Source organism: Marmota marmota, unplaced genomic scaffold (genome assembly GCF_001458135.2).
Source record: "Marmota marmota marmota unplaced genomic scaffold, marMar, whole genome shotgun sequence".
In the NCBI taxonomy this organism is placed as follows: Eukaryota; Metazoa; Chordata; class Mammalia; order Rodentia; family Sciuridae; genus Marmota; species Marmota marmota.
The window spans coordinates 2,521,481-2,543,954 of record NW_025999898.1 but is presented as its reverse complement, the minus strand read 5'-3'; the positions used below and the strand labels follow the sequence as shown (position 1 = coordinate 2,543,954).

At 36.2% G+C, this 22,474-nt stretch overlaps 1 protein-coding gene across 3 annotated transcripts in view; it reads left to right on the top strand.

Moving 5' to 3' along the window:
- LOC107158499 (sodium/glucose cotransporter 1) overlaps positions 1-16,609 on the top strand; it is a 95,068-nt gene extending 78,459 nt beyond the window's left edge. For all 3 annotated transcript variants that reach the window (XM_048798297.1, XM_048798296.1, XM_015504947.2), the window contains exons 13-15: positions 1,281-1,496; positions 11,087-11,192; positions 14,762-16,609. In XM_048798297.1, coding sequence (XP_048654254.1) covers positions 1,281-1,496; positions 11,087-11,192; positions 14,762-14,976 — 537 coding nt within the window. In that variant the 3' untranslated portion in view covers positions 14,977-16,609. The remainder of the gene's footprint in view (positions 1-1,280; positions 1,497-11,086; positions 11,193-14,761) is intronic.
- The last annotated feature ends 5,865 nt before the right edge of the window (positions 16,610-22,474 follow it).

The window sequence follows — 22,474 nt, the reverse complement described above, 5'->3', positions numbered from 1 at the left end:
CCAGGCACTAGCTACATTAAGTGAATGAAACTTGGTTCCTTTTCTGGGAAAACTCCCAGTTCAAATGAGGAGGCAGAGAATTGAATGAGTGATTGCATGGCAGGAGAGTTGGGCTGGCATGGAGGTGTGTTCACAGTGTTATGGCCACAGCAAGGAGAGTGAACCCACCCAGTTCTCTCTATTTTATTGTATTTAAGATAGGATAAATTTACCAGGAAGAGAACTATCCCAAGTCTCCTAGATAGAAAGAATGACCTGAACAAAGGACATAAACATACATGGCATACTTAAAGAATAGCTGTTAATTTAACACACTTGGATTATAGTATAGGAATAACTGTGGCTAGCTAAGGGACTGATCAACCCTTGACAAAATCATGAAGATTCATTTTGGCTACTGTTCTAACTGCACATTATCATTTGCCACTTGATCACTTAATATGTAGCTTTCAAAAATAGATATGGACCTTAAGTGAGTGCAGACAAAAAGGCAAAAAAGCAAGCAAAGGAGGAAGCAAAGAAAGAAAGGTGAAGGAAGGTAAAGAAAGAAGAGGAAGAAAGCAAAGAAAAGATAGGGAAGAAAGGGAGGGAAGAAGAAAGAAGAGTCTAAAAAATTCTCTGAAAAATAGTCCCCTAACTCTTTTAGTCTCTGGAAAGTTTCTGTGTATCTCATATGCAAACCCCAAATTTGATATTATATAAAATGCATTATATAATGTTACATTATTAAAATAAAAAGAGTGAGTTTTTATTTGTAAAGGGGACTAAAGAAGGAAGGATTATTTATATATGGAAAATTTACTTTCTCTACCCCACAAATACCTAATTTTTTTTCAGTGTCTTCAAGGAAGACAAAATATTTTACAAGTAGTTACTTTATATCTGAATGGGTGTAAATCTGGAGGCAGGTGGTGACAATAGGTGAGGTGGAGAGTTCAAATATTTTTTAAGTTAAAAGGAATTTTTGGAATTTAGGGGAGATTAAAATTCTATATGAGTTATTGGTCACTTTACCTCATTATATTATAAGTCCTTGTTTAATGATGCAGGTGAAATCATGCTGCTGAAACAAGATAGAGAGACCCCCTGGAAGCCTGACTTAACAGCCCCAGCAGGACAGCCCCAGCCCTGTCCTGCACCATGATGGTCTGGCTTCAGATGGTCTAGAGCTACCGTTTCTCTCAGCTTTATTCCTTCGCCTCTGCCCATCTCTTGTAATGTTAGAATTCCCACCTATTTTGTGGATTCAGCACTCATTAATTCAGGGTTTTCTTTCACAGGGAGCCTTTTGGGGACTCATCCTAGGATTTCTGATTGGGATTTCCCGTATGATTACTGAGTTTGCCTATGGAACTGGGAGCTGCATGGAGCCCAGCAACTGTCCCACCATTATCTGTGGGGTCCACTACTTGTATTTTGCCATTATCCTCTTTGTCATTTCTGTCATCACCATTGTGGTCATCTCCCTCTTCACCAAGCCCATTCCGGATGTGCATGTGAGTATCCATTCAGAAGACCTCTTCTGTCCTTGTTTCACATTCATGTTGCAGCACTCTTGGTTGACCTCAGATCAACGAGAAACATCTCCCACCTGCATGAATAAAATGGTTTGTACTAGCCCTTAGTTTTGTGTAGAAGGACACAGGAAACATGGTATGCCAGCTGAGCAGTTTTGAGAATGCATTTTCAATGGGAGTCTTGACAGTCCACACTTCAGTCCAGTGGGTATTCTGTGGATCCTGCTCCCTGAGTGATAGTTCATGTGCAAGGGAAATTAGATCACATGAGCAAGCATGGGGCTACCATGGCTCAGAAACCCATGTTCAAAATAGGAACTGGTGTTTCCTGTAACTTTCCCATAGTTGAAGCTTCTGAGGCCTGGTTACAAATATTTCTAAACTCAGGGAAATCTGTAGTATGTTTTACCTTTTGATATTTTCCACTTAAGCTGCCAAAGAGTTGTTTATAAAATTCAAGATATTTCTAACAATATAGCTTAGTCTGTTTACTGCTGCTATAACAGAATGCCACAGATTGGATAGATTATAAATACTAAAATTTATTTCATTTTCTGTCCTTGAGGCTGGTAAGTCTAAGATTGAGGGGTGCACCTGGTAAGGAACCTCTTGCCACATCATAATCTCATGGAAGACATTATGTGGCAAGAAAGAATGAGAGAGGGATATGAATTAATGGAGGCCAAGCTTCATCTTTTTATCAGAAAAGTGCTCTCACAATAGTGGATTTAATCCACTCATCAGGACAGAGTCCTCATGATCTAATTATCCCTTTTTTTAAAAAAAGTTCTTATTAGTGCATAATGGTTATAAATAATAGTGGGGTTCATTTTGACATATTCATACATATATGGAATATAATTTGGTCCATTTCAGTCCCCAGTAGTTGCATATTTTCTTCTGTCCTTCCTGTCCCAGTTTTCTTCCTCTACTCTACTGAACTTACTTCTGTTTATTCATTGTTTTTAATTGGAGTTTTGTAGATATACATGGAGGTGGAATTCAGTGTGGTATGCTCATATATGTACATAGCATAACTTGATCAATTCAGTTCTGCAGTTCCTCCCTTTCCCCATCTATCCTCTATCATCTTTAATCCCTTTTCTGTAATTTACTGATCTTTCTTCTGTTTTTGTGGAATTCCCCAACCCTGTTTCCCCCTTGTTTCTAATTTCTGCTTGTATAAGAAAACAGTTGACCTTTGATTTTGTGAATCTAACTTATTTCACTTAGCCTGATGTTCTTTAATTACATCCATTTACCAGCAAATGGCATTATTCCATTCTCCTTTATAGCTGAGTAAAAGTCTGTTGTGTATACATGACTCATTTTCTTTATTGATTCATCTGTTAATGGGCACCTGGGATTGTTCCTTAACTTGACTATTGTGAATTGCACTGCTATAAACAGTGATGTGCCTGTATCACTGTAGGATGCTGACACCTGTTAATACTGTCACATTGGCAGTTAAATTTCAACATAAGTTTTGGAGCTGATATTCAAACCATAGCATAATATCAAGGTCCAATTGATTTAAGACTTCATAAATGAAAAGCATTCTTCTTAAATCTAGATTCTTCCATTGATTTAGGGTTCACTTGTATCCTTCCAAATGTAGAAAAATTAGTAATTATGGGACTATAAGCTATATAAATCTGCAAAACCAATCCAATTGGTATTCCACCTTTTTCAGGTTTCCAAGGGAACAGAGGTAGAAAGCTAACCCAAGATCATATATACCCATAGAAAAAAGAGAAAAGTTTTTATTAATACTTTATTCATGCATACATGAATACAAGGATCTATAGAATTATTAAGAGACCTTCAACCTCATTGCCAAATTTTCAAAAGATGTGACAAACCTGTATGTCAAATAAAAACTGATTTTGTAACTGCAGAATCACCATGATGTTAATTGACTATCTGTCACAGGTTTTTCTTTGATAAAGCTATCACCTGCTTCCCCATGCTTAGTCTTGCAGCCCCAAACACATTTAGCTCTCTGTTTCATTTTAAAGTAGAGAAAGCAAGGTACTAATGGGCATGAGAAAACATGCCACACTTGTTCTTTGTATGGCTGATTTCACTTAACGTCCTCCAATTCCATCAATTTTCTTGAAAATGACATAATTTCATTATTCTTTATGACTGAATGATATCTATAGTGTATATATACCATTTTTAAAGTCTGTTCATCTGTTAATGAGCACCTATGCTGCTTCAATATCTTTACAATTCTGAATAGTGCTGTAATAAACATGGGTGTGCAGTTACCTCTTTGCTATGCTGACTTATTTCTTTTGGATATATACCCAGGATTGATATAGCTGGATTATATGATAGTTCTATTTTTAGATTTTTGAGGAAACTCCATATTGATTTCTATTGTGACTAAACTAATTTACATTTCTACCAAGATTATATAAGGGTTCTTTTTACTCCACATCCTTACTTGTGTTTGTAATTTATTTATTAATTTTTATAATAGCCATTCTGACTACTTCCCAGTCAGATGGAATCTCAGTATAGTTTTGATTTGCATTTGCCTGATGAATAAAAATTCATCATTTAAAAACATATTTATCGGCTATTCATACTCTTCTCTTGAGAAGTATCTGTTCACATCATTTGCTCATTTCTTGATTAGATTGTTTTATTGTTAACTTTTAAAAAATATTTATATATTCTGGATATTAATCCTTTATCAAATGAATAGCTAGCAAAGATTTTTTTCTCCTATACTGTAGGTTGTTTTTCTTTTTACTCTGATGATTATTTCTCTTGCTGTGCAGAAGCTTTTTAATTTGATGTGATCCTGTTTTTCAATTATTTTGTTTCCTTGGCTATTGGAATCCTATTCAGGAAATTGTTGCCTGTAGCAATATCTATACTTTCTTCTAGTCATTTAAAAACTTCAGGTCTTACATTAATATCTTTGATTCATTTTGAGTTTATTTATTTATTTATTTATTTGAGTTGATTTTTGTACAGGGTGAGAGTTGATTTTTGTACAGGGGGCCTAGTTTCAATCTTTTCCGAATGGGTATTCAGTTTTCCCAACATAATTTGTTAAAGAGGTTGTCTTTTCTCCAAAATATGTTTTTGGAACTTTTGTTGAGAATCAGTTAGCTATAGATGCATGAATTTATTTCTGAGTCCTCTATTCTTTTTAAATACAATTCTGTTTTTATTATTATTGCTCTTAGTATATTTTGAAACTAGGAATTATCATCCCCACAGTGTTGCTCTTTTTGCCCAGGATTGCTTTGGCTGTTATGGGTCTTTTGTGCTTTCATATGAATTTTAGTATTGTTTTTCCTAGTTCTGTGAAGAATGTCATTGGTATTTTAATGAGGATTATATTGAATCTGTAGATCACTTTTGGTGGTGTATTCATTTAAACATATTCATTCTCCCACTGGTGTTCTTTCCACCTTCTAGTGTCTTCTTCAGTTTCTTTCTTCAGTGCTTTAAAATTTTTATTGTAGAATTTTTTCATCTTTTTGGTCAAGATTATTCCTGAATATTTTATTTATTTGTGTTTTTTTTCACTTATTGTGAATAGTTTTTTTTTCTAATTTCTTTCTCAGGAAGTTCATTTTTGGTGTATTAAAAAGTTATTGATTTTATATGTTTGGTTTTATATTCTGCTATTTTGTTGAATTTGTTTATCAGTTCTAAAAGGTTTGTGTGTGTGTGTGTGTGTGTGTGTGTGTATGTGTATAGTCTTTAAGGCTTTCTAAGTATAAAGTTGTACTATCTGCTACCAGGGGAAATTTGACTTCCTCATTTTTTTTGTATCTCTTTTATTTGTTTTTTCTTGCCTGATTGCTCCGGATGAAATTTTATATATTGAATAAGAGTGATGAGAGTGGACATTCTCATATTTTCCTGATTTTTAGAGGAAATGCTTTTATTCTTCCCATTCAGAATGATGTTGGCTATGGGCTTGTGATATAGAGCCTTTACTGTGTTGACATATGATACTTCTATCCCTAATGTAATCAGTTTTTTTTTTCACTTTCCAACATGCCTTCTCAACAGACAGGGCTAGAATAAGAATTTTATGGTCCTAATTAATTAAAGCATTATGTAATTCAGACTAAAAACAATACTATATTCTAAACAAGTATAAGGAAGTTCAACAAAATTCTGATTTTCCTATCATATCTAATTATAATCAGAATTTTTATCATGAAGAGATACACAATTTATCAAAGGCTCTTTCTGAATCTATTGAGATGATCATGTGACGTTTGTCTTTGGTTCTATTTGTGTGCTGTATTGCATTTATTGATTTGTGTGTGTGTGGAACCATTCTTACATCATTGAAATGAAACTAACTTTCTCATGGTGTATGATCTTTTTAATGTGCTGTTGAATTCAAGTTGCAAGTATTTGATTGAGAATTTTTGGACTATGACATTAGGGATATTGAGCTATAGTTTCTTTTTTTTATTGGTTGTTCAAAACATTAAAAAGCTCTTGACATATCATATTTTATACATTAGATTCAAGTTGGTTATGAACTCCCAATTTTACCCCAAATACAGATTGCAGAATCACATGGGTTACACATCCACATTTTTACATAATGCCCTATTAGTAACTGTTGTATTCTGCTACCTTTCCTATCCTCTACTATCCCCCCTCCCCTCCCATCTTCTCTCTCTACCCCATCTACTGTAATTCATTTCTCTCCTTGTTTATTTTCCCATTCCCCTCACAACCTCTTATTTGTAATTTTGTATAACCATGCGGGTCTCCCTCCATTACCATGCAATTTCCCTTTTCTCTCCCTTTCCCTCCCACCTCATGTATCTGTTTAATGTTAATCTTTTCTTCCTGCTCTTCCTCCCTGCTTTGTTCTTAGTTGCTCTCATTATATCAAAGAAGACATTTGGTATTTGTTTTTTAGGGATTGGCTAGCTTCACTTAGCATAATCTGCTCTAGTGCCATCCATTTCCCTGCAAATTCCATGATTTTGTCATTTTTTAGTGCTGCGTAATACTCCATGGTGTATAAATGCCACATTTTTTAAATCCATTCATCTATTGAAGGGCATCTGGGTTGGTTCCACAGTCTAGCAATTGTGAATTGTGCTGCTATGAACATCGATGTAGCAGTATCCCTGTAGTACGCTCTTTTAAGGTCTTCAGGGAATAGTCCAAGAAGGGCAATAGCTGGGTCAAATGGTGGTTCCATTCCCAGCTTTCCCAGGAATCTCCATACTGCTTTCCAGATTGGCCGCACCAGTTTGCAGTCCCACCAGCAATGTACAAGAGTACCCTTTTCCCCACATCCTCTCCAGCACTTGTTGTTGTTTGACTTCATAATGGCTGCCAATCTTACTGGAGTGAGATGGTATCTTAGGGTGGTTTTGATTTGCATTTCTCTGACTGCTAGAGATGGTGAGCATTTTTTCATGTACTTGTTGATTGATTGTATGTCCTCCTCTGAGAAGTGTCTGTTCAGGTCCTTGGCCCATTTGTTGATTGGGTTATTTGTTTTCTTATTGTCTAATTTTTTGAGTTCTTTGTATACTCTGGATATTAGGGCTCTATCTGAAGTGTGAGGAGTAAAAATTTGTTCCCATGATGTAGGCTCTCTATTTACCTCTCTTATTGTTTCTCTTGCTGAGAAAAAACTGTTCAGTTTAAGTAAGTCCCATTTGTTGATTCTTGTTATTAACTCTTGTGCTATGGGTGTCCTATTAAGGAATTTGGAGCCCGACCCCACAATATGTAGATCGGAGCCAACTTTTTCTTCTATCAAATGCAGAGTCTCTGATTTGATATCTAGCTCCTTGATCCACTTTGAGTTAACTTTTGTGCATGGCGAGAGGAGGGGATTCAGTTTCATTTTGTTGCATATGAATTTCCAGTTTTCCCAACACCATTTGTTGAAGATGCTATCCTTCCTCTATTGCATGCTTTTAGCTCCTTTATCAAATATAAGATAGTTGTAGCTTTGTGGATTAGTCTCTGTGTCCTCTATTCTGTACCATTGGTCCACCCGCTTGTTTTGGTACCAGTACCATGCTGTTTTTGTTACTATTGCTCTGTAATATAGTTTGAAATCTGGTATCACTATACCGCCTGATTCATACTTCCTGCTTAGAATTGCTTATGTGTATGTGTGTTGTGTCCTTATCATGTTATGATAGTAGGGTGATACTGGCTTTGTAGAATGGGTTTAAAAGGTACCTTCCCTTTCTAATTTATGGAATATTTTGAGGAGCTTTGGTATTTGGTATTATTTCTTCTTTAAAAGTCTGGCAAAATTCAGCAGTTAATTTGTTTGTTCTGAGCTTTTCTTTGTTAGAAAACCTTTTATGACTATTTCAATCTCATTTCTTGTTAATGATCTATTTAGGCTTTTTATTTTAATTTTATTTTCTATTTTGGTTCAGTTTGGAATGTTATATGTGTCCAAAAATTTGTCCATCTCTGTGATATTTTCCAATTTGTTTTACATATAGTTTTTTTTAAATGCTCCCAAATCATCCTATGAATTTCAATGGTATCTATTGTATATTCCCCTTCTTATCTCTTTCTAATTATTTGGGTCTTATTTCTCTTCCTTTTGGTAAGTTTAGTCAAGGACTTGTGAATTTTATCTTTTCAAAGAACCAACTCTTTGTTTCATCAATCTTTTGTATTGTTCATTTAGTCTCTACTTTATTTATTTATACCCTAATCTTTATTATTTCTGTCCTTCTACTGACTTGAAGTTTAGTTTGTTTTTGTCATTCTAAGTTCTTGCAATGCCTAGGTTATTTATTTATGATCTCTATGGGGTTTTTTTTTTGGTTGTTTTTAATACAAACACTCATAGCTCTAAATTTTCATCTTCATACTGTTTTCATTGTATCCCACAAATTATGGTATGTTAGATTTCCATTTTCATTTGATTCTAGAAATTTTTAAATATCTTTCAAGATTTCTTCAATGACTCACTGTTCATTCAAAAGTGTATTGTCAGCTTGGTGTGGTGGTGAACACCTTATAATCCCAGATACTTGTCAAGGATCACAAGTTTGAGGTTACCCTGGGCAACTTAGTAAGATCCTGTCTCAAAATAAAATTAAAGAGAGAGCTGGGGATGTAGTTCAGAGGTAGAGTAACCCCATACCACCAAACAATATATATATTGTTCAATCTCCATGTGTTTGTATAATTTCTGAGGTTCCTCTTCCTCTTAATTCTAGTTTCACTCCATTATGATCTGATTAGATGTAAGAAATTGTTTCAATTTTTTGGTATTTTTAAGACTTGATTTATGGCCTAATATGTGATCTATTTTGGAAAATCTTCCATGTACTTGTGAAAATACGTGTTGTACAGTTTTGGAGTGAAATTTCTGTGGTTGTATATTAAGTCCATCTGATCTATAGTATAATTTAACTATGGTGTTTCTTTGAAGGTTTATTGTCTGGATGATCTATCACTTGCTGAGGGTGTGGTATTGCAGTTGCCTACTATTATTGTATTGGGGCTTATCTCTCCATTTATATTCAATAGTATTTGTCTTACAAAACTAGGTACCCTGAGATTTGGTGCATATATATTTATAATCATTATATCTTCTTGATGAATTGTTCCCTTTATCAATCTGTAGTGATCTTCCTTGTCTCTTCTGACAAATTTTGGCTAAAAGTCAGTTATGTCAGATATGCGGACAGGTACTGCTATTTGCTTTTATATTTCATTTGCTTGAAATATCATTCTTCATACTTTCACTTTCAGTCGGTTCATGCCCTTGATGATGACATGAGTTTCTTGTATGCAGCAAATTGTTACATCTTGTTTTTTAACCCAGTTGGCCAGTATGTATTTTTTAATTGGAGGATTCAGACTATTTACATTTAGGATTATTGTTGAAAGGTGTGTATAGGTTTCTATAATTTTGTTAGTTTAGCTTCTGGTAGTTTTGTATATTCTATGTTTGTTTTTCTTATTAATCTTAGAAGATTGATGATTTTACACATTAATTAGTTTGTTTTTTTCCTAATTTTAATTTACTTATCAACCCTTTTAGTGAGATTTATTCTTTCTTGTGTTCTCATGATTGTAGTTATCATTCTTCCTCTTATAGGTATAAAAGTCCCTTAAGTATCTTCTGCAGTGCTGGCTTCATGGTCATAAACTCCCTTTGTGATTATCATGGAAGGACCTTATTTATCATTCAAATGTGAAGAATAAGTTTGCTGGGTATACTAATATAGATTGGCATTTACTTTCTTTCAGTATTTGAAATACATCAGTCCGTATCCTCCTGGTGATAATATTTTCCACTGAGAAATCTGCTTTTGTTCTGATAGGTTTGCATGTGAGTTTGCACTGCTCTATTGTTGCATTTAATATTCTTTGTTTTGTACTTTTGATTGTGGGAACAAAACAATTTGCCAGTCTCCATCCTCATGACTTCAGACCTGGCTCCCACACAAAATAACATACTTCTGGGGTCACTTCAAATAACAGAAGGGAGAACTGCTGAATTACTCTTCCCTCCATTCTCATATATATTGCAGTCTATGTTCCCTGCATAAATAAATCATAAATAAATAAATCATAAATAAACACTTGCATAAATTTCTCAGCAAAATTTTGTTAGGGACACTCTTCCAAGTCATACTAGCTCATTTGGCCACTGCCTACCCAGTCAGTGCACAGGAATGTTAATAGGACTCTTTTCTGACCCCAGAGCAGTTTAGTCCCTAACAATAGGACCCTACTCAAGATGAATCTTGGCCATAGCACTCTGAGGGTTTGCTTAGAGATGCGGTTGAGTTCCTTCTTTAAAGCTAGCTTGCTAAGCAGACTCCAGGTCATCTGTTTATTTAAGCTGTTAGTCTGCAGGGTGCATCCTTCTATGCCATGCCATGACCCTTTATGTAGACTTTACCTTCTTGCAGGAATCAGTGCCTTCCCCTGACCAGGGTGTCAGGCACCAGGAGCTGAGGTATTCTACCCTTTTTGCTTTGCTATTCTCTGTTGTCTGTGTAATTCACCAGGTTTAATTTTCTGTGCCATCAATTTCCAGTGTTCACTCATAGTCCCTCACTTCCGTGAGCAGTTACACACTGTTTTTCTTTATTTCCATCCCATGGAGGAGGAAACTAGTGCTGGTTATCTCTATTCTACCAACTTGATGTATCGCTCTGCATATTCTTATCCTCATAATATGACATAGTATAAAATTATGACCTCACACTGCTGATCTGGACAAATGGTTGTTTTGTCTAGTCTTGCTTTCTAGTATCAGTGCCAAAAGGAGCAATTCATTTATCATGTGTAAAAACAATCACTGTACAAACATTTCTTTACTTGAGGCAGTCTCTTTAACTTCTGAATATCCATATATCATGTATACTTGGGTATGATTTACATCTAAGTTTCCAACATATTGAGAGATTATGCTGTGGGTGAGAAATGTAATCTATGTTCTTTGTTGGTACTAAGAGTCCACATTCCTTTTCCTTTCTTGATGATTATCTCTTTGCTCTCCTACTGCTTGGCTGAAGACACTGGATTTTTATATTAACTTTTTCTCTGTTTTCCCACAGCTCTATCGTCTCTGTTGGAGTCTGCGCAACAGCACAGAGGAACGTATTGACCTGGATGCAGAAGAGGAGGACCTCCAAGAAGCACCGAAGGATACCATTGAAATAGGTGATTTATGAGTCAAAACTGATTTCCAAGCCATAAAAACTTACTCTTGCTGGGTGTGGTGGCATGCACCTGTAATCCCAGCAGTTCCGGAAACTGAGGCAGGAGAATCATGAGTTCAAAGCTAGCTACAGCAAAAGCAAGGCACTAAGCAACTCAGTGAGACCCTGTCTCTAAATAAAATACAAAGCAGGGATGAGGACATGGCTTAGTGGTCGAGTGCCCCTGAGTTCAATCCCTGGTACCAAAAAAAAAGTTACTCTTACAACAGCAAGACTGTGTAAAGCTTTCACTAAATGCCTTCATCAGAGCTCAGATCCCTTCCCTAGGAGGAATGCGGAAAGATGAGATGGATAAGTGTATTTTGGAAAGTTTACTATGAGGCTTGGTTGAGGTCAGGGAGGGAGGTACAGGGCCATTTCAGCTGCCTTACCCCTCAAATTTACAGTGCTCAGTGAATCAGTGCATGAGAAATTTGCCACCTTGACTTGACCATGCTTTGGGGGCATAGTCATAGGTAAGAGAAGGGCCAGGCTCTTCTGACATAGTTTGGAAACAGAACAGATGGGGGAGGAAGCTTTGTTTGATTCTAGTAACATAAAGAGAATAAAAAAAATAGAGACTATTGGGATCTTATGTCTTACCATACCTGACTTAAAAAATCAAATTTCTCTGGAAGCCTGAGATGATGCTTAGTTAGTGCCTAGAAGCTTTCCCTTTAAATTAATGTGTTCTTTAGCTTCAATATTGGAAGTTTTCCTCACCATATGGGTAAGATACACACATGAAGAATGGATGTATGTGGTGTGTAGAAGTAGGGGAGCTCAAGATCCGATGCTTTTGCTGGTACTGGACTGGAGCGCTCATCACTCCTTGTGAAGTAGAGCACCAGATGAAGCAGAGCAAATTTTGAATCTGGCCATTAAGAATGTCATAGGATTCTAGCTCTGGAAAGGGCCATAAAGGTCCTATGATCTTATTATCTCACTTTACAGACACAAATTGAAGCACTGAGAGGGAGAGACTGTTAATGGTCTTGGCCCTGAAACAATATGCCCTTAATCTCTAAGAACGTTTTAGTTCTGAAACCAGCATCTCTGTGGGTACTGGAGGAACATGGAGCCACAGGCAGCTGTCCATGATGCTGACAACAGGCAGTTCCTTCCTGCTTTCCTGGAGCAGCCAGGCATGGACATGCCCCCATATTCTTTTTCTTTTCTCTTCCTTTGTGTGGTACTTGGAATTAAAACAAGGACTTGCACCTATTAGACCACTGCTGTACAACAAAACTACACCTTAGCCCTGTGAACATTCCCCCTTCCTTTTCTCCTTTAAAAAGTGTTTCCACACTGAGTGAGAGTATCAGATTTTAGAAGGTCATAGATAAGGAGCCTTGAGTATCAAGAAGTATTAATATGGAAGAAGAGATAATTTTTGCATGAGAGAAGAGATATGAAACTGATGAACCCAAGGATCCATCTAATTTTAACTCAGAGTAAGAATGTAGACTATTGCACATCTAGGTTATGGGTCTGGGTTTGGTGATGCATACATGTAATCACAGTGATTCAAGAGGCTGAGGCAAGAGGATTGCAAATATGAGACCAGTGTGGGCAACTAAATAAGACGCTGTCTCAAAATAGAAAATAAAAAGGACTGGGCCTATGATTGAGTTATAGAATGCCCCTCTAATCAATCCCTGTTGAGAGAGAGGGTAGGGGGAGTTTTTATAATGAGGTGGAACTGATATTGAATCATGAATTCTATTTTTCATTACCTTGGGCAAGTGAATTAATTTTTAAAAGTTCCTGTTCCTTAGCTTTGAGTATTCTAACTCATGCCCCACACTTCATAGTGATATTAGAAATAGGATATTTTTGGATTTTGGATATTTTAAGAATTGACTATAATTATCACCATATGATTGATTTTAAGGAAGAGTTTTCTAAGTGAGTTGATCTGGAAAGGAATGAGTTTCAGATATTTTTCTCTCAGGGATATTATAGAGGAGACTCTCTCAATGGGAAAACAATTAGCTTGGCAACATCTGAGGTTCATGGCAGCACTTGAATTGTTTTTCTTTGATAAATTATGGTGAAATAATATGAAACACTCTACCATACTAAAGCATAGTAAATTAAGCTCTCTTGATGGACCATGAGTGTCACAATGACCATTCTCTGAGAAACAGCATTATGAGGAAGACTGGAAATTGCATTATCATCCCCTTATCTAATACATCACCACCACCATTATCATATGACTGATAATGACATGATTATAACATTTAATTATAAATAACTTACTCATTTAATGATACATTTTGTATCCATATCATAATTTAAGGCAGATAATGCAAGTATACTTCTTCTAATTTTATAGATGAGAAAAATAAGATGTAGAGATTTTCCCAAGACCACTCAACTTTATATTAACTCAGATAACCATGTATTTATTTGGCACATGAGCTAGTCAGTGAGCCCATCTAACTGGGATGAAACAAATGGGAGAGGTACAAAAGGGCATGTCTCATATAGAGAGAAAAGAGAGAGTGAGAGGAGCTTTTTACTTATTAACATGTACTATGTAATGGGTTTCCTCTAATTAAATAATTAGATTAAATATCTCATTAAATTTTCATTAATACAGCAAAGAAGCCAGTATTTATCCACTTTTACAGATACCCAAAAGATAAAGAAGTGAATTAACAAAAAGGCCACAAGACTGGACTTGGTACCAATTGTGATACATTTATGCCCTGGATCACTAAAGATGTTTCCAGTTCTAAAATTCTGTACCTCTTTTTAAAATATCTGTGACTTATAAAAATGGGAAAGTGCAAAAGTGTGTTCCCTGAAGATGGTGCCAAAAATATAGTGTGTTTGATATCATATTAGTGAGTGGAAGAGAGAGATTGTAAACTGGGTCCGTCTACTTCTGGTGCCACACCTGAGCTCAGAGGGAATCAGTTCCCTTGGTAGGCATCCACTTTGGGTGTAAGGGCCAGTTGGATAGTTTGGTTCATCAGTATTGATATGAAATATCAGATCTTAAGGCCCAGAAGTATTGATCACTGCTACTTTGCATCAGGAACAGTTCAGACCTTTCTTTGCCATCCAGGTGGATCTGATGTGGAAGCTTAGAAATCACAGATGTAGCCAATTTACTCCTGTCATGCCAGCCTTGTTGCTTTCCAGTAACACAGCAGAGAGCTATGAGTTTATGTATTTCACAGATGGGTTTTCCATGTTCTTCACACCACAGTTTACCAGCCAATTGTTAACATTTCTCTCATAAACTATCACTTGATCTAAATCAAAATACATTTCATTTGTCTGATAGAGATACAGTTCAGGCTAGTTGATTGTGATGATGTAAAATCCACTCAGTAACATCGTCTTGTACATAAGTTCATTTGAAAATCATATGCTACTCTTATTCCTGAAAACAAGAAAATTGGGAAATTTCTTCAGAATGTAGATGCTTCATGGTATAGCATCTTCCTGGAAGCCCCTTCTCATCTCTCCTGCTTCTATGTCCAATAATTATTTTATGCCTTTCCCTTGATACAGAAGTACCTGAGGAGAGAAAAGGGTGCTTCAGGCGGGCCTATGACCTGTTCTGTGGGCTGGACCAGAAGGGACCCAAGATGACCAAGGAAGAAGAGGCAGCTATGAAGATGAAGCTGACAGACACCTCTGAGAAGCCTTTGTGGAGGACAGTAGTGAACATCAACGGCATCATCCTGCTAGCTGTAGCTGTCTTTTGCCATGCATACTTTGCCTGAGTCCTATCTTCTGCCGTAGACTCACCATGGCTGCAATCTTTACCTCCCTTCAGTCCCATTCTGTGGCATTGAAGGAAAATCAGATAGTTGTAAAATTTGCCCGGTTGGATAAACATGTATATGTGTAATTAATTATAAGGTAGATGAAGGCAAATCATTATTTTGCCATTAACTTATATTTTGAAGCCAGTGTAATACTTTCACCTGTACATATTAGAGTCACAGAAGGAAAGTTTGTTCAGTCATATTCATAAAAATCAGACTAAGAAACAGAAGTCCTATGGTATCTGATGCAATTCTGTCTCAAGTACAATCAGTTTGTCCACATTGTTTGTGATCCTTGAATATTATTTTTAGAGTTTTAATCTCTCTGTTTCTAACCATGTCTCAACTCCTCATCTTTATTTTTTAAGAAAAATTTTCTCTCACCATCATATTCTTCTCATGTTTTTCCTTGTACTAGAAATATCAATCTGACAAACCAACAAACACACAGAACCTGGGGATGGAAATTTAATGGAGTCTTGTCCTGGATATTTGCTCTTTGAAGCAAAGGTCTTAGAAAAGTAGTACTAGCCCATTAGGGAGGCCCAGGCCCAAGGCTTAAGCCAGTAGGGACAACAGATAATCTTGAGTCTAGGGAATTTTCTTGTCTTTTTAAAGATTCCCATTGTGTGCTCCTCATGATTGGGATTTCACTCATTTTGACATTCAGTGTTCATAGAATGTCTTTGCTACTCAGTAATTTTTTTCTTTATTTTTTTGTCTAAATCAGTGATACTGGCCTTTATTTATAGACAATTTGCCTGGTTCTTGGTTAACCATTTTTTTTTCTGTGTGACTGTACAAACTTTACCTTTTTGGTGATTTTAATAAACTGGAATGCATTTGTCAGAGGCTACTGTGCCTCATGGTGCTGATGTTGACATACGGACTTAGAAGCTGACACTGTGTCACTTGACAGAGAAAATGCACCTCCCAGGGTATCTGTCATATCAATACAGCTTCATTCTCCAAAGAAACATTGAAATAATTAGCCTGGGATCGATCCTTCATTAGTTCATGTGACCACAGCTATTATTCCATTATCAGGTGTCTTGATTGCAAATCATCTATTGACAAAGGTTAAAGTGCATTGTCTTTGTTTCAGGTGGTAGTGATCCTTGCCTCTATATGGAAACAATATAGTTTGCATTGAATCGTTTTCTAGTAGGAAATCATTTTTATTTAATTTAAATGTAATTAATTTTTAAAATTCTACCTGTGAAATCTTTAATGATAATATATTCACATTGGAGTTAAAGTCAACTTGTTTGTATTGACTGATTTGGAAAAGAGCTGAGAGTAGGTCTTGGGTCTAGAAGAAGTAGCTTGACAGGGGATGGCTTACTCTTGTGAAAGGAAGTAAACCCAGTGAGCACTGCTTTAGGTGCATTCTTAATCTAAGCAAAGAATAAGGAAAAGTGGAGATTTTCACATGGCTAGCATTACTCAAAGGACTGTCTTGTGTGGAGATTGTGGTAAGTTTTGACCTTTGAGAATAAAGGAAGAAGATTGAATAGTTTTGGATGAAGTGCCTTGCGTTTGGTTTCTGTCTTAGCCAATGATTTATAATATATATTGTGGTAAATTATTTTGTCTCAACTGTGTATTTTTCTCTTTGAAATATGGAAAACTTGGTGCTTATGACATCCCCCTGCCTTCTGTAGCATAAATAAGACACTTTGAAAAGGGGATGGGAGATACATACATGCAAGATGCCATACAAATGCTATATTAAGCTGCATTACAGTCTCAGCAATTATTTGCAATAATACAAATGTTGAAACCTCTAACATCTAGAGATTATAAATAAATACATAACTGGTTAGCACAAGGTATGGATTAGGAACAGGAGGCCAGGATAGTTGAGAATAAAATCTGGCAACTTGAACAGTTTGTTTTAAATGTAGCTAAAGCTGGGCATGGTGGTGCACTCATGTAATCCCAGCTACTAGAGAGGCAGAGGAGGGAGGATTGTTTGAGCTCAGGAGTTTGAAGCCAGCCTGGGAACACAATGATAACCCATCTAAAAATGTAGCTAAACATGAAGATGATTTTCAGATGCAAGCCTCTAGTAAGCATGAAGTGAGTAACTGCATACATAATGTCCTGCTAAAATAGACTGCTACTTGGGTGATCAGAGGCCAGTAACTGATAAATTATATTTGAATCATTTCAGGAGAGCATGGAAGAGCTATTCTTGTTCTCAAACTGAAGGTGATGCTGTACAAAGGGCAGAATGACAACTTATCAATGCTCAGTTTATAGAACTGAAAAATTACAATTTATTGGAACAAAAAGCTTGTTTAAATACAGATGATAGTTTTGAAAGTACTATCTCATAATGAAAAGACAGGTCTCCTTCCCTGCAAAGTGAAGTAGGTCCTGAGCCTCCCTGGGAGCACTGCTGTAACTGAGTCACACTAGTATTCACTTAGGGATAGTTTTACTTTGGGAACTTACAGGAATCCACTTTTTCATGGTGCTGAAATCACCATCTCCTAAATGATGTGTGGCTGCTTCACAAAAGCAAACCTCAGGGAAAAAAAAATCATATATGTTCTTGGTTGGAGGAGAGGAGTTTTTATTAACAATTCCTCTTATCCCACTCCAAAAAAATCACACCTAACCTCCAGATTGTGATTTGGTGCATGAACTGGTTTGAATGAGGTGCCATCATTGTTTAAGTAGGTTGGTGGGAATGGGATTAGGGAGATGTGGAAGAAGTCAACAGGATTGGCATTGTTTGGCTCTTTATTGGAGGGGGGGGTTGCTGGTGAGTGTCCTTTTGTATCAGAGCCTCACATTGCCTCCCTAACCCAGCCCCAAATTTTGGTCATAAGGGTAACTTGTAGTAAAAAAACTATGTTCATATATGAATACACTACCAGTGAAACTCCACATCATGTGCGACCACAAGAATGAGATCCTAATTAGAATAAGTTATATTCCATGAATGTATAATATCCCAAAATACACTCTACAGTCATGTATATCTAAAGAGAACAAATAAAAAATCAAGTTATTTAATATAATTTATCACATGCTTAGAAAACTGGTAGCAAATGCTTATCTGTTAAAGGGGACTTCTCTACACGTGAGTGCTTGTAGCACTTACAAGTGAATTTCAGAATCAGACAAGGGGCTTACAGTCATGGTTCTCAAACTATAGATTGCATTAGAATCCCCTGGAGGATTTATGTAAACATGGATTGCTGGACCTACACCAGAATTTATTATTCAGTAGTTCTAGGAATAGAGCCTGAAGTGCATTTCTCAAAAGTTTCCAGATGATTTTGAGGCTGATAATCTGAAGAAAACACTCTGAAAACCACTATTTAGGTTAATTTCCAAAATGATTTCATTACCAAGGAAGACTGAGCTAGTGGAACTTCCCCCCAGGTCCTCCTTTGATACCTTAGGATCAAAAGTCTTTTCTAAAACCAAGGTTTAAGTATGTCTGAGGCACATTATAATGCCAAAGTATAGTAAAATCCTACCCCACTAAATTTAAAGGATCCTCTGCTTAATTCTTCCTTTCTCTTTAGATGTACAGGGTCTGACACTATTTTTAAAAGTTCTTTGTGAGTTTTTAATTGACTAATAAAATATATTTATGGTGTACAACATGATGTATTGATATATGTATACATTATTAGATAATTAAAGCCAGCCATTTAATATATCCATTACCTCACATACTAACTTGTGATGAAAACATTTATAATATACTCTCATCAATTTTAAGTATATAATGTATTGCTATTAGGTATAATCAACATATTGTACAATAGATTTCTGAAACTGATTCTACCAGAACACCTGAAAATTTCCATTCTTTTACCAACATCTCCCAAATCCCTTTCTCTTCTACCTCCTGGTAACCACCATTCTGCTTTTTGCTTCTGTGAGTTTGAGAAAAGAAAGCACTGACATTTATTCCACAGGCTTGTGATTCTCTTTTCTTCTGCTGCATAGCACCCACTTTGGATTATCTTTCCACAGAAACTCTGGTTTGTGGGTGCACAGGGTACAACTCTGCATGTGTGATTCATCAGCCTCAAAATTCATTAACCTCAGTACTTCAGAATGTGATTGGATGGGGAGATAGGGTTTTTAGAGGTGATTAAGTTAAAATGAGGTCATTAGGGTTGGTCCCAATCTAATATTACTGGTGTCCTTAGAAGAAGAGGAGATTTAGGACACAGACAGAGGAAAACCATGTGAAGACACAAGGAGAGATGGACATCTACAAGAGAAGAGGAAAGTCTTAAGGGGAACCCTGTGGACACCTTGATCTCAGACTTTTTGCCTATAGAATATTGAAAATATAATAATTATTTTTTAAGCCTACCAGTACTTGTATTTTGTTATGGCAGCTCTAGCAAGTAGATACAGTCTATAAGGGAGCTGTTAGACCCTCTTCTGTATTTTCTTAGATGATGTATTTATCTAGTTGGTACCCATTCATCACAAAGCCAATCATAATATTTCTTATTTCCTGATTCTTACACACATACACACATACTTGTGTGTATGTGTGTGTATTGCTGGTGAAGGAACCCAGGATCTCATGTATGCTAAGCATGTGCTCTACCACTGAGCTACACCCCCAGATTATTTTATGTATTCTTGATGGTCTTATATTTGGGGGTTCTTATAGACTTGGAGAAAGACTGCATCTCCCAAGTTAGCTCTTTCTTGAAGATTTAAAGAGATTGGCTGGAATTATGTCTTTCATATACAAATAAACTGATTTTATGCCTGTAGTCACAGTCACCCCTTTATCTAACTTTCATACATCAAGACAATATTTACCCTTCCCTAAATCATCCCAGGTCCAGGTTCCAGGAAACTAGAGACCACTGTGATAGCCCACAGCTCATTGGTATTATTCAAGCTAGTCAGTCCCAATCCATGTTGTCTGCTTTGCCTTCGTTTTCTATGGAAACTCCAATAAACACTGTGGACTAGACTGTTTTCTTCATCCTGACCAACACTGGTGATTCCTATGACTCTGTATGACATGTAATGACTTCCTCTCTAGAATCTGTGAGTATAATAAACTTTATATTTTTAAGACCATTCTTTCCTCTTGTGGATACTCTGACTTTACCATCCTTTATCCAACATTTACATTCTTAGATAAAAAATCTCTTCCACTTCTCATAGCTCTGTAGAATTCTATCAAACAGTCATGTGAACCAGAATTGCACTATCACTTCCTTAAAAGACTACCTGTCTCTTAACCTTTCTTCTGGCCCCTTTTGTGCTTTCTTTTCATTGTGTCCTATGTGCTGCTCATTTTCAGGGTCCTGTTGTCTTACGGACCACAGTTAACCTATACCACCAGTCTCTCCCTTCACTTTTCACTCCTTTCTAATTCTCTTGATCCATCATCAACTAGTCCCCACCAGGAACATACCTGTGGTCACACAAAGCTAGGTTGATTCAATTACTCTTGTAGGGGAGAAATTCAAACAGAATTTGAGTTTCTCACCAAATAAAAGAAGATACAAAATTATTATGTGATTTTTAATAAGCATATAGTTTAGAGAAATTTTACATAATGTCATGTATTTTTAGGCTCAAAGTAGAGCAGAGACTGTATGCAAAGGGTTCAATAACTAGTCTGGTTTAAGAATCAGATTCATGAGTCCCAATTTTGAGATCAACATGGGAATGTTATATTTGAAAAATCTTATATCTGAAGCTTTAAAAGTGAGTTGGAAATTGAGGCTATTTTTCTACCAGTGATTTTCTAAATGTATTTTTGTGTATGTTATTCAGACCTTTTGGCAAGCAGTGAGAGTTTTCATTCTCACAGAAAATTTCAAAATAGGGAAGATTATCAAGTGATGATTTCAGAGAATATATTATCTGCATCACATCCTTGACATTGACTCACATAAGCTATACTTATAGGTTTACACTTTTTGATTTTTAGTCTTAAACCCCAATTCTAACCCCTCTAAGGCTGGAATCTCAGTGTCTAGCCCTGGAAGACAGGCCTGGCCTCATCTAATTTGATGCTCTCTATGCACAGGTTTGATGTCATGCTCCATCTGCCTGAAATTATATACTACCCCAGAACTTATAGAAATGGGCCAGGTATGAGATGGAGAATCACTGTCTGTAACCATGACCACCACTTGAAGCCCCAGAACCATGATTAGGCCCCTGGATTCAGGGTCTTTTTCCTGAAAGATTAAGAAATGGCCTTGTTTCCAGATACTGTATCAGTTTTTTCCCTTTCCTCTCTCTCCTTCCCTTTTTTTCTCTCCACCAGTTTCTCTTTCTCTCAATAAAAGCCTTGTTTAGAGATAGGTTCCCATAAAAATTATTATTTGGTTCAAAGCCATACCAAGTAGATTTGAGGCTATCTATACACACTTAAAGTTGAGAGAAGAACATCCACTTGTTCAGATAACATTCTCCACCTGCCTGTTGCTTATGAAAAATACCACTGTAGCTTTTTGACTGGTATAACATTGGCATGTCCCAACTCATTGGGCCTTATCTCTTGTCCCCATTATCAAATCTTCCCTCTATCCTTTCCATTTTTTATTAACATCATTAAAAGCCTGCGTACTGGTTAAGAGCTTGGAATTTTGTCTCCTTTTCTATTAGCCGCATATTCCAGGGAAGTGTATTTATTTATGTTCCTTTAACTGAATTTCTCATCTGGATAGGGTGAATAATAAGATATACCCTACTGTATTTTTTTTGTGGTTCTAATTTTTATTGTTGGTTGTTCAAAACATTACATAGTTCTTGATATATCATATTTCGCACTTTGATTCAAGTGGGTTATGAACTCCTGTTTTTACCCCGTATACAGATTGCAGAATCACATCAGTTACACACCCTACTGTATTTTTTAAAAGATTTTACAGCAACAGTGCTTTGCATACAGCCTGACATATTATCTGCCCCCAAAGATGGTTTTGTCTTTTTAAACAGCTATTCATTACTTTCTCATCTAAAATTAGCTACTATATTGAATCAACTAAGGTAGAAATTGTCCTGTGTGTAGAAAGCCTAGTAGCAGAGATATACTTAGTATGACTTTAAGGAACAGTGGATAATAAAATAATAACTTGTATAAGTTATGTAAAGTGTTTTCATATATTTTCATTTAACCATTACCTTGATCCTATAAAGGTAGGTGTTTTTCAGAACAGAAAACAAAGATAGACAAGTCACTACGTTTAGTAGGGGACTAACATTGATCATTAATGGGCAACTAGGTATGAGGCAATAAGCCCATATTTTCTCAGTACACCAATTTTGTGATAAAGTTTATTTCTAATTTATTATAGATAAAACTGAGTTTCTAATGAATTAAAGAATTAGTCAAAGGTCATGCAATTAAGTGGAGTTTCCAGATATGATTTTAGGTTTGTACTTAATGTGGGGAGAGGTGGCTGTAATATTTCAATTGGTTAATGCCCAA